Here is a 20,362-nt window from a genome sequence, read left to right on the forward strand (position 1 = left end):
TCTGGAGCCCTTGCTTTTTGACACTCCTTTGTTTTCTTATATTCAAACATAAACTCATTTTCTCTGAAGGTCAATAGTTCTTTAAAGATCATCTAACTTTTCCCCACATTCTAGCCTGGTGCTTGAGCCCTCCCTATAATGTTTCTCTTCATCAACAATTTATGTCAACATCTTTTTTGACAAATAACTCATTGTATGGGGAGGCAGCTCCTTCTATTTCAGGATGTATTTAGCAAATTACTCCTGGGACCATAATCTATCATCTGCAATAATAAAAGCTAACATTTGTTGAGCACCTGTAGTCCAGGATCCAGACTAAGCTTTAATGTGTATGGTTCATTTAACCCTAACAAGATCCTCTAAGGCTGTTATTACTATCTCAGCTTCATAGATGAGGCAATGGCAGTGCAGAGATTTAACTTCCTGAAGGTCACATGTTAGCTTATAGCAGAGCTGGAATTCAAACCTGACCAGTATGGTTTCAGACTCTACACTCTAACCACTGTGCATCCTTCCCCTCATTGTTCAGTCACTAAGTCGTGTCCTACTCTTTTCAACCCCGTGGACTGTGGCACACCAGGCTTCTCTGTCCCTCACCATCTCCCGGAACTTGTTCAGACTCATGTCCTTTGAGTTGATGATGCCATCCAACTGTCTCATCCTCTGTCGTCCCCTTCTCCTCCAGCCTTCAATCTTTCCCAGCATCAGGGTCTTTCTAATGAGTCAGTTTTTCGCATCAGGTGGCCAAGGTATTGGAGCTACAGCTTCAGCATCAGTCATTCCAATGAGTATTCAGGTTTGATTTCCTTTAGGATGGACGCGATTTGAACTCCTTGCTGTCCAAGGGACTCTCAAGAGTCTTCTCCAGCACCATAGTTTGAAAGCATCAATTCTTCAGTGCTCAGCCTCCTTTATGGTCCAACTCTCACATAGGTACATGACTACTGGAAAAAAACATAGCTTTGACTAAAGGGACCTTTGTTGACAAAGTGACGCCTCTGCTTTTTAATACACTGTCTAGCTTTTCTTCCAAGAAGCAAATGTCCTGCCTCTTAGTCTCTGTCTAATTTCAAAAATGGAAAATTCTCAACAGGGCAAGTTTAGGACTGATAGTTTGTTGGGTGCCTGTGTATACCTTCCCACAGAGCCCAGGCTCTCAAATGGCTCCCTGGAGCCACATCTCTGAAGAGCTCACAGATGTGAAGTGACACCCAAGCATAAGCATCTGGAAAAGCCCTGCAAAGATTCAGATGGAGAGCTGCCGACATGGACAGGTGGATGGAGTTAGCTCTGCTCTGCCTGATGCCGCAGCCCATCAAACACCCAGCAGCAACCCAGGCATGCTACAGCCACAGCGATCCGTGAACTGGTCACTGTATTAAAAAGTAGAGTGGAAGAGAGGCTGTGCTGACTTGTCTCTTTCTTAGGGACCTCACACTTTTCTTGGTCAACCCTGCTTTCTTCTCCAGGTGTTTCCAAACCACTAGTTCCATACTCCATTCCAGAATTTGTCCAGGAGTGGATAGCATGCTTATTTATACACAGCTTCAGAAATTTCTTTTGTGATCATCAATAAAAATTGGGCCATGTGACCCCTTCTTGGTATCTAAATTTTCTGTGCCTCCTTTGGCCCTGCACGCGGTATTCTCTGAAACATCTTGTACACATGTGTCTTTAAATACTGTTTTGTATGCTCTCTGTTGGTTCTTTCCAACTTCTGGAACTGAAATAGTCTGAGTCACAAGCCAGGACCTCTTTGGTCTGGAGTAGCCTGAGCCCTCTGACTTCCTGTGAGTGTCTTAGCCACACAGGTTCATCTTGCTGCAGGGAAGGTGTGAAAGTCAAATGCCATTTGCCCCTCCATTGGATCATGTGCCCCAAGCAGACTCAGTTATTTTACTCTCTCTTTCAAAACATGTTTTAAAGGCTTTTTCTTGTTCTTAAATTTTGGAGGAGGTAAGTTTCAGTTTCAGCTTCAGTTCAGTTCAGTTCAGTTCATTCGCTCAGTCATGTCCGACTCTTTGCGACCCCATGAATCACAGCACGCCAGGCCTCCCTGTCCATCACCAACTCCCAGAGTTCACTCAAACTCATGTCCATCGAGTCGGTGATGCCATCCAGCCATCTCATTCTCTGTCGTCCCCTTCTCCTCCTGCCCCCAATCCCTCCCAGCGTTAGAGTCTTTTCTAGTGAGTCAACTCTTCGCGTGAGGTGGCCAAAGTATTGGAGTTTCAGCTTTAGCATCAGTCCTTCCAATGAACACCCAGGATTGATCTCCTTTAGAATGGACTGGTTGGATCTCCTTGCAGTCAGTCCAAGGGACTCTCAAGAGTCTTCTCCAGCACCACAGTTCAAAAGCATCAATTCTTTGGCGATCAGCTTTCTTCACAGTCCAACTCTCACATCCATACATGACCACTGGAAAAACCATAGCCTTGACTAGTGTAACCTTATTCTTCTGGTTCTAAACTATGTGTTTTATTTATTTTTGGAAAGGGGGCCTGTAGGGAGGAATGCTCAGAAAGGTGAGAGTTAGATTGTCTAAGAATCTAGGCAGTTGAGACACCATTTCCTCAACTGGAAAATGAGGGACTTCCCTGGTGGTCCAATGGTTAAGAATCTGCCTTCCAATGCAGGGGGCATGAGTTTAGTCCCTAGTTGGGGAACTAAGGTCCTACATGCTGCTAAAGTGCAGCCCCCCTCAAAAAAGGAAAATGAGCATAGCATCCTTTGTCTTATAGGGTGCCTGTGATAATTCAGTGCAATGCTCAATGTGAAGTGCTCAGCACAGCCCTTGGTATCAAAAGATGCTCAGCAAATATTCACTGTCCGTTTGAGCAAAGGTGTCTCCTTCCTCTGATGATGTAGATTCTTCTCTGAGCTCGGAGAACTTCCCGCTGCCCTCATTTTCTCACGAGCGACTTCCCCCTCTTCTTTCTCATGAGCATCGAGGACCGTCTTGCTTCTCCCTTTCACTCTGTTAACTGTGCTCTGTCTTAAAAATTTCTGCCATGGATAGTCTGTTTTGAACTTTCTTGAACCTACTTGTATAAACTCAGTTCCGTGGGAAAAGCAGTGCGTGGTTGAACCATCCAAGGGCCAAAGGACCAGTTTCCATGACAGTCTACTTCATGGCAGAACCACCAACATTGACAATAGATCTGACTAGAATAATCCTCCCAGTGTAAGGCAGACAAATTCCTCGGCCCAGAAATCAGGCTTAATTGGAAATTAAGTTGCATCTCCATGCAACTGCAGGAAACTTATATCCACAGCTAATTTATCAAGGTGATGCCTTATCTCTGAAAAGCCCGTGGGAATAGAGTGGTGACGTCAGCAAGGTTATGAGCTTGTATCTGATGAGATGAGCTTTCTTTAAAGTGCAGTCTGAACACTTCAAGTGCTTCACTTTGGGATTCCTGCCCTTATTGGCTGCCTCCTCTGTACCAGGCACCATGCCAGGACCTAGAGATGTCAATGCTGTGGGAACCTGTACTGAACGTTCACTGCTCTGAGCCAGGGCAGAAAGATTCCCAAGCCACAGCGCTTCACTTAGTTGTCGAGGGGTGAGTGTTAAGGAAGGTAGAGAACATTACAGATAACTTCATGGTTAAGAATCATTGTTTAACACTGATACTAGCAGTCCACAACGATCAGGGTAACCAGACGCTTCACTAACACCTTTACACCCATTTATTCCATTTACACAATTCTCCAGGCAATGGTAGTAAATAAATACATGATTTCATTATCACCACTTTACTGATGAAGAAATTGGGACCGAGGAAGTACTTAACTTGCCTGAGGTCATTGTCACCCAGTTAATAGATGGCAGAGCTGGGATTTATTTATTTAGGCTGCACCACACAGCACATGGGATCTTAGTTCCTTGACCAGGAATTGAACCTGCACCCCCTCCATTGGAAGCATGAACTCTTAGCCACTGGACCACCAGGGAAGTCCCTAGAGCTGGGGTTTAAACTAAGGTCACTTCTTAGTAGAGCCAATGGCTTTAAACACTGTATGATACTGCCCCTTTGTTTTCCCCAACTATGAGTTTTTTAAAATGTCCAACTATAGAAGGGCTTCCTTGGTGGCTCAGAAGGTAAAGAAACTTCCTGCAATGCAGGAGACCTGGGTTTGATTCCTGAGTGGGAAGATCCCCCAGAGAAGGGAATGGTAACCCACTCTAGCAGTCTTGCCTGGAGAAACCATGGACAGAGGAACCTGGCAAGCTATAGCCCATAGAGCACAACTGAGTGACTAACATTATAGAAAAACTGCAAAATTAGTATCTAGGAGATGCTTACCCTTCACCTTGGGTCACAAATTACTATCAACATTTTGCCATATTTGCACTCCTTCTCTGTTTTTTTTTTTTTTTTTTTTTGACGCATTTGAGGGTAGTTTCAGGGATAGAAAACACAAGTCTGGTTTGGAAACCAGGTGGGGATTAGTTTGGCTGGAGGAGAAGGTGTTTGTGGTGAAGGACATATGAGCAGAAAGTGGGGTGAGACCACAGGGTATGGGCTTTGAGCAGGCCTGGAAGTTTGGGCATGCTCTAATATGAAAAGGACAGGCAATGACATAATGCAATGAAGACATAACTTTTATTGAAGCTATTGGGAAGAATTAAAAAATTAAAGATGTGTATTCAGTGAATGATGTTTTATGGTCTGATTAAATATACATGCTTATTGAAGAAAAAGCAGAGAATATAGTTCTTCTATCAAGAATAACTTTAAAAAATAACCATACATCTCAGCTAAAACCCAGGATTTCTGCTTGTTTCTCTTCTGTTTTACTTTTTCTGACCGTGTATTTATTCACAGACTGGAGTCTCATTGTATACATAGTTTTGTCATCTGATTTTTCACCTGATATTATGTCAATAGCATTTCTGCTTGTTATTAAGGAGTTGATATTATGTCAATAGCATTTCTGTTTGTTATTAAGGAGTCCTCAAAATAATTTTTCAAAGGTTTAATATTATTGCACCAGATGGATGAACCAAAATTTATTTAACCCACTATTTTTTGACAAGTTGAGATTATCTCCAATTTTTCACTACTGTAATGCAGTACCCTGATGCACACCCCTGAATAAAAGTCTTTGTGTACATCTCTGATGATCGGAGTAAATTTCCGGAAGTAGGCTCCTGGGTTAAATGAACCATCTCTTTGTCAGCCCTGGTGTGGAGGAGACAGGAGGGGAGAATTGGAAAGAAATGCAGCCTGCCAGCTGCATCAGAGCAGTGAGACATGATGAGAGCTTGGGCTTTGGGGACAGTGCTGAGAACGGAAAGAGTGACAGACAAGAGAACCACAGGGGGAAGATAACCAATGGGACTCAGGAGCAAGATAACTGAAGGTGCAAACTGGAGATGTGAGAGTTGGACAATAAAGAAGGCTGAGCACAGAAGAACTGATGCTTTTGAACTGTGGCATTCGAGAAGACTCTTGAGAGTCCCTTGGACTGCAAGGAGATCCACCCAGTCCATACTAAAGGAAATCAGTCCTGAATAGTCATTGGAAGGACTGATGCCAATACTTTGGCCACCTGATGCAAAGAACTGACTCACTTAAAAGCCTCTGATGCTGGGAAAGATTGAGGGCAGGAGGAGAAGAAGATAACAGAGGATGAGATGGCTGGATGGCATCACCGATTCAACGGACATGAGTTTGAGCTAACTTGGGGAGATGGTGAAGGACAGGGAAGCCTGGCGTGTTGCAGTCCATGGGGTCACAAAGGGTCGGACACAGATGAGCTATTGAACACACCACACTGAGGACGTGTATGGGGAAACAGTGAATCAGGAGAGAGAGGTTTGCTTGGCTTTCCCGAGCGTTGACTGGAGGGCACAGGAAGACAGGCAAATGGAAAGGCTTGCGATCTGTCCTCCCTTCCTTTCTTCCTTTCTCCATCCATCCGTCCATTGAATCAGGATCACTGGCACCTTGCTAAGGAGAAAACGGGGACAGAAAGATGGACTACAGAAGACGGAATACAGGATCAACGGCTTTAATGGGCATGCAGGGCAGAGACTACCAGGAAAGGAAAGAAGGTTCAGAGGCCTCAGTTCCAGGGCCAGCTTTGCTTCCTACTGCGTTGCCCCTGCTGAGCATCTCGTCTGCCTGGTAGCCTGCTCAGTTTCTCTGGCCCACGTGCTGGGAAAGCAGCTACAGCCAGGACAGCCCCTGCCTTTGTGAAGCTGGACTCTCAGTGGGCAAACCAGGCCAGAGACAAAGGACTAAATGTGTGACGGAATTGCAGGAGTGCTGTTCAGGAAAATGAGACAGCCTCAGAGGATAGAATGTGCCATTGTGTGTAGAGGGAGATGAGGACCTTAGACAGGAGGGGATTTGAATTAAGTGCGGGAGAGAGGCAGAGGAGAGCTGGTGGGTGTGCCCAGATAGAGGGCATAGTGAATGTCAGGACCCGGGGGCTAGGACCTGGTGTTCCAACAAGAACAGCATGGCCTGGTGGTGGGAGAAGGATGTCAGCAGAGTAGGAGGCCAGAAATGCAGGGACAGATCATGCAAAGGCCGCAGGGACTTCCCTGGTGGCCCAGTGGTTGAGAATCTGCCTCGCGATGCAGGGATCAAGGGCTCAATCTCTGGTCAGGCGCAAGCTGCTAGGCAACTGGGTCTGCCTCCTCCAGCTACGGAGCCTGTGAGCCACAACGCAGACCCTGCCTGCCGCAGCTGAGGTCTGTGCCCGCAAATAAATAAACACAAAGTCAACCCTTTATTTAAAAAAAAAAAAGAAGGCTATAGACCATAGAGGAAAGTCTGCATTTGACACTGAACCTGGCAAGAAGTCACTGGAGGCAGAGTTGTGAGGAAGCAGATTATGTATTCTAAAAATTTGTGAATGGATGAAGAGCAATGGTTGAATGGATCAAAAAAATTATGGTTAATCCCTACTCTGGAGTATTATTCAGCCTTAAAAAGGAATGGAGTTCTGACACATTCTACATGAATAAACCTTGAAAACATTATGCTAAGTGAAATAAGCCAAGTGCAAACGGGCAAGTGCTGTATGACCCCACTTACGTGAGGGACTGACAGTCACCACATTCGCAGAGGAAGCAAAGTGGCGGCCAGGGGCTGGTGGAGGAGGGAGTGGGGCATCACTGTTGAATGGAGACGGAGCTTCAGTGTGGGAAGACGGAAAGTTCTGTAACTACATGGTGATGACGATTGTAAACAATGTGAAATGTAACTGATGCCACAGAGTTGTACAGCTCAAAGTGGTAAATTTTATGCTGCATGTATGTGGGAAACATGCTATGTAAAGAATTGTCTGTGGGGCATATTAATTTCCTAGGGCTGCCTTAACAAAATACCACGGATTAGGCAACTTAAACAACAGGAATATTTTTCTTCATGGCTCTGGATGCTGGAAGTCCAAGCCCAAGGTGCTGGCAGAGCTGGTTTCTGGTGAGGCTCTCTCCTCTGCTTGCAGATGACCTCTGTGTTCTTCTCGCCACGTCTCCACATGGCCTGTTCGCTGTGTGCGTGTCTCTTCATGAAAGGACACTGGTCTTATCAGATCAGGGCCCCAGCTCATTTAACCTGAAATACTTTTTTTAAAGTCTTATCTCAAAATACATTAAGTCCCTCGGATACTAACGAGTTCCATTCGTAAAGTGTGTCTGCAAGCCCAATTTGTTTGTAAGTTCAACAGTTACCCTAGGTATCCCACTAACACAATTGACTGTATAGTACTTTTCCGTCATAGGTTTATAATGCTTTTCACACCAATACTACTTAAAAAACGAACACACAAAATAAAGGAAGCATTTTAAGTCTTGGTGGTGGTGGTCTAGCCGCTAAGGCATGTCTCGCTTTTGCGATGCCACGCACTGTGGCCTGCCAGACTCCTCTGTCCATGGGATTTTCCAGGCAAGACTACTGGAGTGGGTAGCCATTCCCTTCTCCAGTTTCAAACCTTCTAGTGCAGTGTCTTCGAAAGCACAGCAGGACAGTAAACAGCTGGTGCTTCTCAGCAGTACAGCTGCATCACTGCTGCTTTTACACTTGCTTCTGAACATCCTGGGCTTGAAATAAAGACACTGTATTACTGTACTCGGTACCATATCGTACAGTAAAGGGCACAAAAGCACAACCACTTGCATAGGATGGACACACGAGGCGATGGTGACACATGAACTTAACTTACAGGATTGCACATGCGAACACACGCTCACATCTCTGAAAGCTGGCGACCTGAAGCTTCCTATGCAGGCGACTTGCTGTACAGTCTGAACCCAGTTAGGGCCTCAGCGTGTGAACGGGGGCGGGGAGCACAAAAAAGTCCACAATGGAGGATGTCAGTGCTGAGGGATTTGATGCACAGAGTGCTTCTTTAGTACTGTATGGGAGCTTCAGAGTCAGAGCTCTGGCTTTGTCATCTTGGGCTAGGTAATCAACCTCTCCCAGCCTCAGGGTGGGAATAACAAAAGTAGGTAACTCATAGTGCCAGGCTGGATTGACTGCAGGGATCCTTGTAAAACCTTAGCAAACACATAGCACACAGTGTATGGACAGCCGCCTTTATCATTCCTCATATGGGGCCTGTTGGGTTTGGCAGGACAGGCTGCTGCTTTTAGACCGGTGAGGCCAGGACAGGGTTAATCAGCACAAGGATGGCAGGAGGGTGCTGCAGTCCAATACACCTCGCGGCTGTGGTTTAGGAGTATCCCCGCTCCAAGGCACAGCGGGTTCCCAGCTGATGTTTTCAGATAGTGAGCTGCAAGCCTGGGCTTGGCTTTGCCTGCCAAGCACAGATGGTTTGAAAAATGCCACCCCAACTGGCCCAGGGTTAATCAAAAGATTACAGAAAGAAAATTGGGTAGGCTAACCCCAGCCTCTCAGACACAAGCCTCTGAATCACAACTCCCTTTCTGACTCCTGCTCCATTATCTGCCTCTGCTTCTAAACCGCCTCATTCCGGCAAGAAATGAAAACTGGTTGGGCTGGAATTAGAATGGGAGTGCTTGCTGGGTGGTGTTTCTTTTCTTTCCCCGCTGTGCAGTCTCAGCTATTGGGCTAGTTCTCCCACGTTTTCTGTGGTTGGGCTGGGAAGGGGAATCTGTGCATGAGGATTTGGGGTGTATGGGGGAGGGGGGTCACAGATCTCAGGGGAATTCTCCAGAGCTGTGCTGCTTCAGTCAGAATGGAGGCCTTGAAACCTTGTGTCACCTCTTTGTTAAGCTGGGAAAGAACCAGTTTTCTTTATTACTTTCCTACACCAGATCTGAGTTTCAGAAATGAAGGGAGTGTCATGTAGGGAGTAAAACTGGAACTTGGAGGCAGACAGCCTGATTTCCAATTCTGGCTGAGTTCCAAGCTGGCTGTGTGACCTGGAGCCAGGGCTTTCCTCTCCTGAAGTCCAGAACTTCTCAGCTATAAAGAGGGTTAGTGGGAGCTCTCCACCTCCTAGGGTTCTTGTGTGTATTAAATAAAACGATGTGCAGTGCTCACAGCAATGTCAGGCATACAGCAGATGCTATGCATAGTATTACAAGGATTTCTATGAAATCTTAAAATTTGAAAACTGGAAGGGACCTGTGAAATCAGCCACTCCCTCACTTTAGTGATGATGACACCGAGGCCCAGAGAAGGGAAGGATCTAGACTCAAACCCAGGCCCATCTCCCAACCAGCTGCTCTTTGTAGCTCTAAGATCACAGATGGAACTCAATGGCTTTAGGAACACAGGACCACGGTTGGCTTTGCATTCATGGCCCTCCTGCCGTCATCCCAACGAGAAGAAGGTTTTCTCGTGGAGAGTACAGGGAGGGGGTTGACGGTGGTGATAAACATCTCCATTGGTGTCTTTTCCTGGAGCCCTGGCTTCCATTGCAACCAGTGGTCTGGGGAGACTGTGTGACCTCCCCTCTATGCATCTGGCCAGCCTCCGTGGACAGGCAGCAAGGGCAATCCCACAGAGCATGCGCGAGCTGGGGTGGAGGAATGGCCAGGCCCTTGGTCTTGTTTGCACTGACCTTTCACCTCATCAAGGTCACTGTGGCTGGTGACCTCTATCAAACTCCTGCACAGAAATTCAGAACAGGGGCATGGGAGGCCTCCAAACTAGCCTAACAAAGCCCAGGCCTCAGAAAAGGACTCCGATCACACTTTTCTGAGTGTTGCTGGGCAGGGAAAGCAGTCGGTCATCATTTATTCACCATCCATCCACAGCTTGAGGCATCACCAATAAGCCCATGCAGTGACTGTGCCTTCTCTCAGAGGGGCAAGGGAATGGTCAATACAAACATAAAACCACCCAATGAAAAGGATAATTTCAGCTGTGGACAAATTCTTGTTTACAAAGATGTAATTGAGAGCGGCTGAGGGTGGAGGTGGCAACTTTGGAGGAGCAGTGCATCCAGAGAAGAGCCTTGACTCAGAGCTTGTTTCTTTGGCCTCTGCCTCCTTTCTGTCAGTTATGAGTCCAAGGTCTAACCCCATGAGAGGAAGAGAAGGGTGGGGATATGGCCTTTCCTGGGCAGGTGCTGGGTGTGTCACAGGCACCCTCTCCTCGTAGTGGCACGAGGTGGCAGTGACTCGCCTCGTTTTTCACGGGAGGACACAGACTCAAGGCGGGGCGTGGCTTGCTCTCGGCGGCCCTGCCAGGCAGTGGCAGGAGTTGGAGCCGAGGCCACCTGGCTCCAGAGCTTTGCTCTTGCTCCTCCGTGCCTTCCTGCCTTCCGTGGCTGCTTCACCTGACCACGTCTGTTCTCACGAATCAATAGTTCTCCTGGACGTGGGACTTGTGGTCTGGTGAGAATCTTCCATCCAGGGAAGAGTCTGCCACCTGAGAAGAATGGGGAAAGTGAGGGTCACACTGGCATGGCCAGGGGCCTCCGGACCGCGCAGCGCCGAGCAAGACCTGATTGGAGTCACCGTGTCTTTGGTTGCATCCCTCACACCTGCCAGAGGGGCCCACTTCCAGCTACTTTTAATTTGGAACAAACTAGGTGCTCCCCCGTGGTCTTAAAGTTAATAGGATGTCTGTGCAGCAGGGCTGGGATAAGCAGCCTTGAACAAATCCTTCCTGCCTGGTATCGGTGTCATCTGGAACAGAGGCCCGGGGGCCCAGAGAGGGACACCCTGGGCAGGGGGAGGAGGTCCCACCCTCCTCTCTCCTCTGCTGTGGGACCAAGGGGACCCCAGGGTCCTAACCCCTGTGGAGAGCACCTGGCCAGCAAAATGAATCAGGGACTGATGGGTCTGCCACAGAGGGACAAGGATAAGATAGCTGGAGGCTGGGATGAGGGCTACTGCACAGGGCAGAGCCAAAGCAAGCACACTGCTCACCCTGGCAGGCTCTGGCTTGGGACTGAGGAGGCAGGAATGGACCGGAATGATGGAACTGTCTGCTGATGACAAGGTACAAATGCTCAGAAGTTGCCAGTTGCAACCAGGGAAGAGGTTGTGCTCACATGGACTCAGTGCTTACCTGCATGGCTGGGACAGCAAGCTAGCTGGGACTGGGGGTGGTGGGGACCTTAATTTTCCCGCAAAGATGGGTGTATACAGGTTGAGCTTCTCAGGAGGCAGGTGGTGTCCTCCTTCTGACAGAGGCCACTGTCACATCTCATAGGTTCCAAGATCCCCGGAGTCAAGGTCATTGCTTCCCCACAAAATTCTAGTAAAGAGTTGATGTCTCTATTCTAGTCTGCCTGATGCGCTAAGACTCTTGTATTTCTCCACTGGCATGACCATGTCTCATACTTGCCCTCTAAGAATGGAGAGCGGTGAGGGAGGGCCCCTCGTGGGTGCAGAGTTGGCTCACCATTCAGTAGGTTTCCAGACCCCAGAGATGATAGGGAGGCCAGGTGAGCACATGTGCATCTGTCTTGCTAACCTTGGCTTGTGGGAGTGTTCCCTTTACCCATCAGTGTTCCTTAATCCAGGCCATGCCACATTATGGAATTTGTCCCAACTCCTTGCAAGACAGGTGGCTGCCCTGAATTGATCCAGCAGGTACAATCATTTCTGACAAACACACCTACAAAATTAATGAGAAGCTGGGGAAACTCTCCTGGTTACAAGGTGGGGAGCAATGCCTGCAGAGGCATCTTCCTCAGCCCCGGGACAGGGAAGCACCTGGTCTTGACTCCACTAGAACCCGACTTCTAATTCCAGCCCTGCTGCTCATTGCCAGCTAGGCCATCTGGCTTAGCTAAAGGTCAGTTTTCTTAAAACTGTAAAAATGGTTTGAAATGATTGCAATGCCTACTTCCAGGGTCAGGAGGGATTTGCTCTCAACTCCCTACAAAGGCAGGGTCACCCCCTTCCCTGCAAACTGCCAGTCTGTGACTTGTATTATCCTTTTTAAATGAGAAAACAGCCTTTCCTGGTTGATATCGCTATCATCTCCAATGAACAAAGAGGAACTTTGATTTGGGGAAGTTTTGCAACTCACCCAAACTCACACAGCTGGTGGACTGCAGGGTTGGGACTCCAGCCCAGCCTGCCTGAGGGCAGAGTCCTCCCCAGGTTCAAGGTCAGTTTCTTGAGGCTGCTGAACAGCAGCAAAGATATGGCAAGAGGCACAGCTTGTCTCCAGTGGGTCTGAAGCTGAGCTCCTGCGGTGCAGAGAGAAGTAACGTGGGCTGGGGCAGGAGGGGGAGTTGGGGCTCCAGGTCAAAGTCCTTGAGATAAAGCTTACAAGATCAGCACCGCCTCACTTTTGACCCCGCAGCCACGTGGGTGGTCAGGACAACTGAAGCTCTCCTGGATTGGATTCCTACCTCCTGCTTTGCTTTGCCTTTGCCATCTGCGTCTGGGGTGACAAATGGGTTCCCAAAATGCAGAAGGAAATGGGCTTAAACCTCCCCAGCCAGAGGGGAGCCTGCATGACCTCTAGCTTCTGCCTCCGAGTCTTGGAGTCTCTGAGCGGGACCTGAGGGCTGGCTGCACTGGAAGAGGAGGACGCAGGTCCCGCCAGGGCTGGAGCTCTGGGACTCCAGGCAGGGAGCTGGGTTTCTGCTAAGTTCTTCCTTAGAGCAGGGGAGGGCTTGGCTCTGGGAGGCACACTCCTGGCTCCTGATCAGGGAGTCAGGTGTAAGAAATGTCAGTCTCGGCACTGGGTGGGCCATAGGAGAAATAGTTCAGGAGAAGGGAAGTAGCAGAAGTTACTCTCAGAGTCTGTGTCAGGGGCTCAGAAACAAGCAGGAAGTGAGACATCCCTGCCCTCCGATGCACACAGCCCTGAGAGTATCAGTTAACCACTGCGGGAGCACCATGGAACATTTCCAGGCGGTCTGTTGCACAGGAAGCTTAGGGCAGACAATCTTGTGTAATCTTATGAGAAGGACTTTTATGATTCCACTTCACAGAACAGGTAACTGAGGCCAGAGAAGGGTATGAGGCTCCTCAGCAGAAAGCCTAAGATGTACTAGTCTGGCATTAAATTGCCTTTTCCACTGCATAATTGGCTTTCAAACTTTTTTTTTTTAAGTAAGAAACTCATCTGTTAAATTTCAATAAAATGCAGGATGTAAAGCAAATCAAAGTGGAACGAGAGGGGCAGGAGTGAGGGTGCCAGAACACTTTCCCATCCCCACAACTCAGACAACCTCCCTCTTTTGACAATTGAAATGCCCTTCCCAAGACACAAAGCTCAGGCAAGGCTCTGAATGATTTGTCTGGCTTGAGGCTTACCCTCTGGCCATAGCCTGAACACCTCTGGGACAGATGTGTGCACGGGGCTTCCTAGAAACTCAAGCTACTCCAAGCATCACCTCAGGGAGCCGAGTAGCGCGGCTTCACTCATTTAGCCCTACTGGTGGTGCACTCACTCTGGGCCGGGCACTGGATGCCTAACTCTGGCCACAGTGGTGGGTGAAAACGCACCTGACCTCTGCCCTCATAGAGCTTAAGTGAGGAAGACAGCCTTTAGCTAATATGCTCCTAAAAGAAAAGACAGATCACATATTGTGATCAAAGCTGTGAAGGAAAAGATCGACGTCAAGGACGAGGACCTGATCTGTTCACATCTGGAAAGGGCACCCATGAGGAATCTAGGCCACCGGCCACTGAGACCCCTGGGACAAGGGAGGGCTGGCATCAGAGGGAGGTGACCAGGACATGGGGAGTCGTGGGCCCTCCCTGTTCCCCAGTTATTCCCAAGGCAGGCAGAAATGGTAAGCTGCTCCCGGGACCAGCTGGAGGTCCCTGGAAGTCTTGACATTCCTCAGTCACCAAAGGAGCAAAGAGAAATTCTTCTAAAGGTTGGATTATCACAAATCTAGGGCTCAGTGTGACGAATAATGAATAAGTGAAATCACAATGAAAATCAGAAATCATGATGCAAATGTCATGTGTCCACATAGGATCTACTCTAAATTCACCTAGGGCTGGTCTATACATTAAAAAGACCTTTCTCCACTCCCCTGCTCTAGGCTTGGCCCTGCTTTCTTGGTTGTTTATTTTTAAAATATTTACCGAACACACCTGGGGTGGGCAGAACGCTGGTTTCCCAGCATGTGCCTGGCGCAGAGCCAGGGCTGTGTAACCACTCAGGGCTCTTGCGGAGCCAGGAGCAGTGTGCCGCCTTTGTGCCTGCCATGTCACCTCGCATGTCGGTCCACGGAAACTCGGCACTGAAGTGGGTCCGAGTGACATCCCCGTGGTGTCTGCGTCTTGTGTCTGTGTCCCCACCAGCGTGCATGTATCTTGACAAAGGGCCTGAGTCTTATCATCCATGTGTCCAGTGTCTAATGCGTGTGGCACAGAACAGTTGCTCAATAAATAAGTGTTAAACGAATGGTTATAGGTAAATATACAGATGAAAGTATCTTCATGCTCATTTATTCAAATAGCCATCCACCCTCTCTCTTATACACACACCCTTTTGCACACCCTCTCTCTCCCTGACTGGCCTTACCTGCTCACATTTGCCTGCTTGTCCTTCTGAGATCTCTCTCTGCTCTGATGCTGCCTGGAGTGTACAGACCCGCCTGAAGTCAGATACATGAAAGAATTTGTGAGCCTGGACAGGCAGAGGGGATGGTCTGGATCCCCTCTGCAGACCCATGCCCATCTCAGTCCTTGGTGGCTCCTTCATGTGGGGTCACTGCAACATACCCCGTAAAGCGAGCCCCTGTCTCAGCTTCCCTGGATCCTTGCAACAAGGCTGGGAGGTGGACGGGTTAGGTCCATTTTACAGATGAGGAAACTGAGGCTCAGAGAGGCTGTGACTTGCGTAAGGAACAAATCTGGAGTTGAGACCTAGGCTGCCTAAGTCCAGGCCAAAGCTCTTTCCATCGCATTCTGGGAGGTAGAGACTGGGATAGGATGCCGCACCCACCTGTTACCCCCGAGGGCCAGAGTCACTGGCATGAGAGGAAAGCACTCCATTCGTGTCAGAGGACTGAGTGGGGGCTGCCCTGCGCGATCCTCTGAGCCCTCTGCTCTATCCCCTCACCCCAGACCACCCTGCCTGGAGCCCCTAGTAATTCTGCTTGGCAGCTGACTCAGTTTTGAGTTTTCATTCCACCTGGGGTTCCTGGAGAGGCAGTAACCTGTTTCACAAGTGCAGTGGGGGACAGAACAGGAGCGATGAAAGGAACAGAGAAAAGATATAAGCAGAATCTCACCGTCCCTCCCTCTATACCCACCTTACCATGTCACCAGGCTAGACCTGCCGGGAAGCCTTGACCCAGGTCATTAGAGAGGTTCACACACAGCCTTTATCGTCACTGTCGTTTTCAAAAATCCCTATCAAGGGCTTGTGGGCCTCGCTCCTTCTCCAAACACCCTGTCTGCTGCTTCCCCAAAGGCTCTTTCTTCCTGAACGAAGGGCATGAATATTTAAAGACATTTTTTCAGCCAGCGCAGTCACATCACGCTGCTGCTCTCTTTCAGATTTTATCCCCAGAAAGTTTGCCAGTGTCTCTGAGTGCCTCACACTCCCAGTACAGACAGCAGCAAGGCGCCCCAGACACAGGGATGCCCCAGAGAAGTTAGCACCCCTCTGTGTCCTGAGGCTGAATGGCACACATGGAGCCCTAATTCTGGTCCACAAGCACCCTTTGGGGGCTACCTGGGCAGTCAGACCTGAAAACTCCCTGCCACCCCAGTTCTTGGGGCATGGGCTTAGGTAGGAGACGCAGAAGGACAAGGGATCCCAAACCGCAAAGAAATGATGAACAAAACCCCAGAAACACAAGACCCTGGAACCCAAGAGGAGAAAGCACTGGGCCCATCAGACCCAGAGCTAATATAGATCCTGTCTTCACCAGTGCACCATGGATTCCAGCCTCGCAGCCACTCCTACTGGCTCCCTCCAGCGTCTCTGATCTGCAGAAGTACTCACAGCCCACCTCTCTCTTTTATCAACAAGACACAACACTCCTCTGTGGATAACTTCTTGAAACTCTAGTCATTGTAAGCTCTTTCCAGTGCTCTGAGAAGGGTTCTGTCCCTCTGCCCGTCTGTAACCAATCAGCCACACACCACCAAATCCATTTCCAAAGTTCCGGGCAATTACAGCCGCTGAGCTCCCTGGCCTGGTGCCTGCCTGCTCAGGGCCAGGACCCAGGTTGTCAGCAACCCCGAAACCTGGCCACCAGTTTCTCCTCCAGCTTCCTCGGAAGCCTAGGTGCGCCAAAATGCCACGCTGACTGCGCCGAGGGGCTCGGACCGGCCAGAACACACCAAGATAGAAAGCGCAGGTCAAGGCCAGGCTCCCTACCTTTGCTGAGGGTCCCCGTGATGAGCTTAAAGATGGTCTGGGCAAATTTCACGAACCCAAGCTTGCATCTTTTGGAGCAGCCGCTCATGGTGGCAGAGGAGAGGCAGGTTGTGTTGTCAGCGCCCAGAAGGGAGGCACCCACCTTGCGTGCCCTGGAACTTGGAGCTTGCCTGGTCGAATCCTGAGAGATGGATGCACCCCAGAGGCTCCAGGAACAGCACAGCTGCCTCTGCAGTGAGTCCGGCTTCTGCATCCAGAGAGCCCACAGGGCACGGTGTCTGTTCCCTTCCTTTCCCCCGCCAAGCCCCTCCCGCTGTCCCCGCAAGTCCTCAACACGAGAGGACCTCCAGATGCCAGGCTGGGCCAGCACAGCCAGGGCAGAGGGCGCTGCGAGGGGATGGAGGAGGAGAGGGAAGCTGAGCAGAGCAGGGAGGGAGGAGCTGGAGCTCTCTCAGGCTTTGCTGACTGTCTTTCTTACATGGCAGTGGTAATGTAGCAATTAATACCCAAGTCAGAAGGGAGGGGACTGCTACGCAAAAAGGCTCCGCTCCACAGCCTCCCGGCTTGCTCTCCCGCTCTTTCCTTCCTGGTTAATCTAATAGATCAATTCTCTGAGCTGTGCCTGATTGGGACCTGGGAAGACTCCCCCCAGAGCGGGAGATCGCTGCTTAGCGCTCAGTGGAAAGTTTGCAGGCAGCCTCTGAGTGGCCTGGTTTGCATCACGGAGAAGTCGGGCCAAGCGGAGAGCCCTGCGGGAGCTGGGCTGTGTGGCTCCCTGGCACCAGCAGCAGGGGCTGTCAGCCTCCGTGACTTGGAACGTCAACGCCTTTGCTGCCTCCTAGCTCCAGGTGCCTTTTCACCGACACCCCAACACACACCCACTCAAAGTCTGCCGTTCAGCTCCATCTCCCACCCCTGCAGAGCAGGTAAGAGTCTCTTCTCTCATCAGGGCAGCAGAGGAGTGCAAATAGGGCTTTTCTGGATGAAGAAAGTATTCCTCAGAGATGCATAAAGGAATGACTGAAATTCAAATAATTTGACTACCGTACTATACTCTTAGAAGTAAAACTGCAAGGTAGTCGGCAAACGTGAACACCAACTATGGCTTAACAAAAAGTCTGGCTGCCGTTCAGTACCATAGACTGTGTGGATTGGACAGAACATAAGGGGACATCTCATCCCACGCTCTAGAATGGCATGAACCTTCCCCAAGACACCCCACTTTACTTTCCTTGGTTATTTAAAGGGTTCCCATGGGCCACCACCATGGGTACTACCCACCAATATACTGTGGTTCATTTTAATAGCAGATACAAAATCTACCTAGAGTTGAACTAAGCCACACCTTGAGAATGTCTTTCTCTTCCTTGCCATCAGCTTGACTGTTATCTGCTTCTCTGGGATGTTTGAGAGAACTAGATTGTTTAAGAGCCAGAGAAGGGAGAATACCCATTGATAAAATGCCATATATGCCAGAACTCAAGCTCCATGTTTAGTTTCTTCCCCATCTTCGGCGAGTCATGGGAAAGTGAATCTTGAAATGAGCCTCAGCCCTCAGGGAAGTCACCAACAAATTTCAGAGACAGTCCAGTAGCACAGAACCTTTCTCCAAATCCAAGTTCCCTGCACTCCTGACTTGCTGGGACAATATGAATCATGTACATTACAGGAAAGAGCCTTGGTGGAAAATACCCCACTGCATTTGATGTCACAGAGCAGGGGTTCCCAACCCCCAGGCTTAGACAGGGACCAGTCTGCACAGCAGGAGGTGAACGGTGGGCAAGCAAACAAAGTTTCATATGTATTTACAGCTGCTCCCCATTGTTGGCATTACTGCCTAAGCTCCACCCCCTGTCAGATCAGCCGTAGCATTAGATTCTCACGGAAACATGAACCCACCTATGAACTGTGTGCATGAGGGATCTCGGTTGCACAGTCCTTAGGAGAATCTAATGCCTGATGATCTGGAGTGGAGCTGAGGCGGTGATGCTAGCGCTGGGGAGTGGCTGCCACCGTCTCCTACCACCCCCAGGAAAACAAGCTCAGGGCTCCTACTGATTCTGCATTATGGTGAGTTGCATAATTATTTCATTATATATCACATTATGATAGTAAATGAAATGAAGTTCACAATAAATATAATGCACTTGAATCATCTGGAAACCATTTCCCCTGACCCTCAGTCTATGGAAAAATTGCCTTCCATGAAACTGGTCCCTGCTGCCAAAGAGGTTGGGGACCACTTGTCATAGACAAGTGTGTGTGTAAGATAGGGCTTCAAAGAAAAAGAAAGCTGACTAAGTGGATGCTCCTATTTTACAGAGTCATCAAGGATGTTTTCTCTCTATTAAAATGACATTTACAGAGAGATTCCAAACCAGATGTGAAGCTACCTGGGGTAATAACCAACCATTAGGGCTGAGGAACAGCAAGTGCAAAGGACAAAGACAGATATGAAATCCTAAGTTTGGCAATTCAGCAATTATCAAGCAAGCCAATGAGCCTCAGTTTTTCCTTCTGTAAAATGGGAAGAAAAAGTCTTACCAAAGGTTTGGGGGAGATTTACATGAAATCAATGTGATTAATTTAGCTTCTGGCATAGTAAACCACTTTGTCAGGGGCAAAGGTCATTACCGACGCTCCGACTGCTGCCACTCTTTTCGGTGCTGCCACGACTCCTGCCCTGTTCCGTAAAACAACTCCTCACTCTATAGGTGAAGCTTCATGGTCACTGGGAGTCATGGAGCCAGGCTCCAGTGTTTAATCTCCCCTAGCAGTAGCTCAAACACTAAGCATTTCAGATCCTCCTCTGAACACAGCAAGGCATCAAGTATCTGAATCCTCAATCTTAGATAAATGACTCAGGCCCAGAGAAGGTCAGCAGCATCTAAAACACCACACAGCAAAATCCCCAGGAATATGGGGAAGGTGTTTAGTGTGCCAAGCACATCCCCAGCCAAGGAAGGCAGGTTGTGCCCATGTTGAATTCATGATGGGAGAGGATAGAGAGGATCCTTCTCTGTTCGAAAAACTGGCTATTCTGCAAACAAGGAAAAGAAGAGGCCACATGGAATTCAGATGGCATCAGGGAAATTAAACCATCAGCAGGCTTATAATTAGTCAGGCTCCCCCTTCAGATGTGCCTGAGAAAAGGAACTCGGGAAGATAGTTATGTCTCCACCTGAAATTGTTTATGAGGATCTTCACAGGCTAATTCCAGGGGGACGGAGAGCAGACGGTGGCTCCAGATGGTGTCTGGGCTGGGGAAGGTGCTCTGACCTCTCTGAGTGCAAGGCTGAGAGAGGACACATGTGCTGGTTTTTAAAGGGTTGAAAGGCTGTCCTCAAATGATAATGATGACAGCAGAGCTCGTGGACTGCCTTCTACATGTGGGGCGACTACTCTAAACACTCACCTTCCACATAGCTGATCCTTAGAGCTATATTACATTTCCTATTCTACAGGTGAGGAGATGGGCCCAGAGAGGGAAAGTAGCTTGTGGACAGTCACACAGACATCCCGAGTCAAGACCATTTGACTTTAAAATTCGTATAAATTTGTTTAGTATCTCATCAGGGTTCAAAATTAAAGCTACTGGCAGTGTGAGGGAGACATGGTTTGCCTGATTATTAAAAGAAAAAAGCAGCTCT

General features: G+C 48.9%; 1 protein-coding gene across 2 annotated transcripts in view; it reads right to left on the reverse strand.

Annotated features, from left to right (window-relative positions):
* The window catches only part of KCNIP1 (potassium voltage-gated channel interacting protein 1), a 416,919-nt gene extending 399,948 nt beyond the window's left edge, over window positions 1-16,971 (reverse strand). For both annotated transcript variants that reach the window (XM_088827575.1, XM_088827574.1), the window contains exon 1: window positions 16,713-16,971. In XM_088827575.1, the coding sequence (XP_088683701.1) occupies window positions 16,713-16,965 (253 nt within the window). In that variant the 5' untranslated portion in view covers window positions 16,966-16,971. The remainder of the gene's footprint in view (window positions 1-16,712) is intronic.
* Between the last annotated feature and the right edge of the window lie 3,391 nt (window positions 16,972-20,362).

Source organism: Moschus berezovskii, chromosome 18 (genome assembly GCF_049115385.1).
Source record: "Moschus berezovskii isolate FMDL1 chromosome 18, NW_MosBer_1.0, whole genome shotgun sequence".
Classification (NCBI taxonomy): Eukaryota; Metazoa; Chordata; class Mammalia; order Artiodactyla; family Moschidae; genus Moschus; species Moschus berezovskii.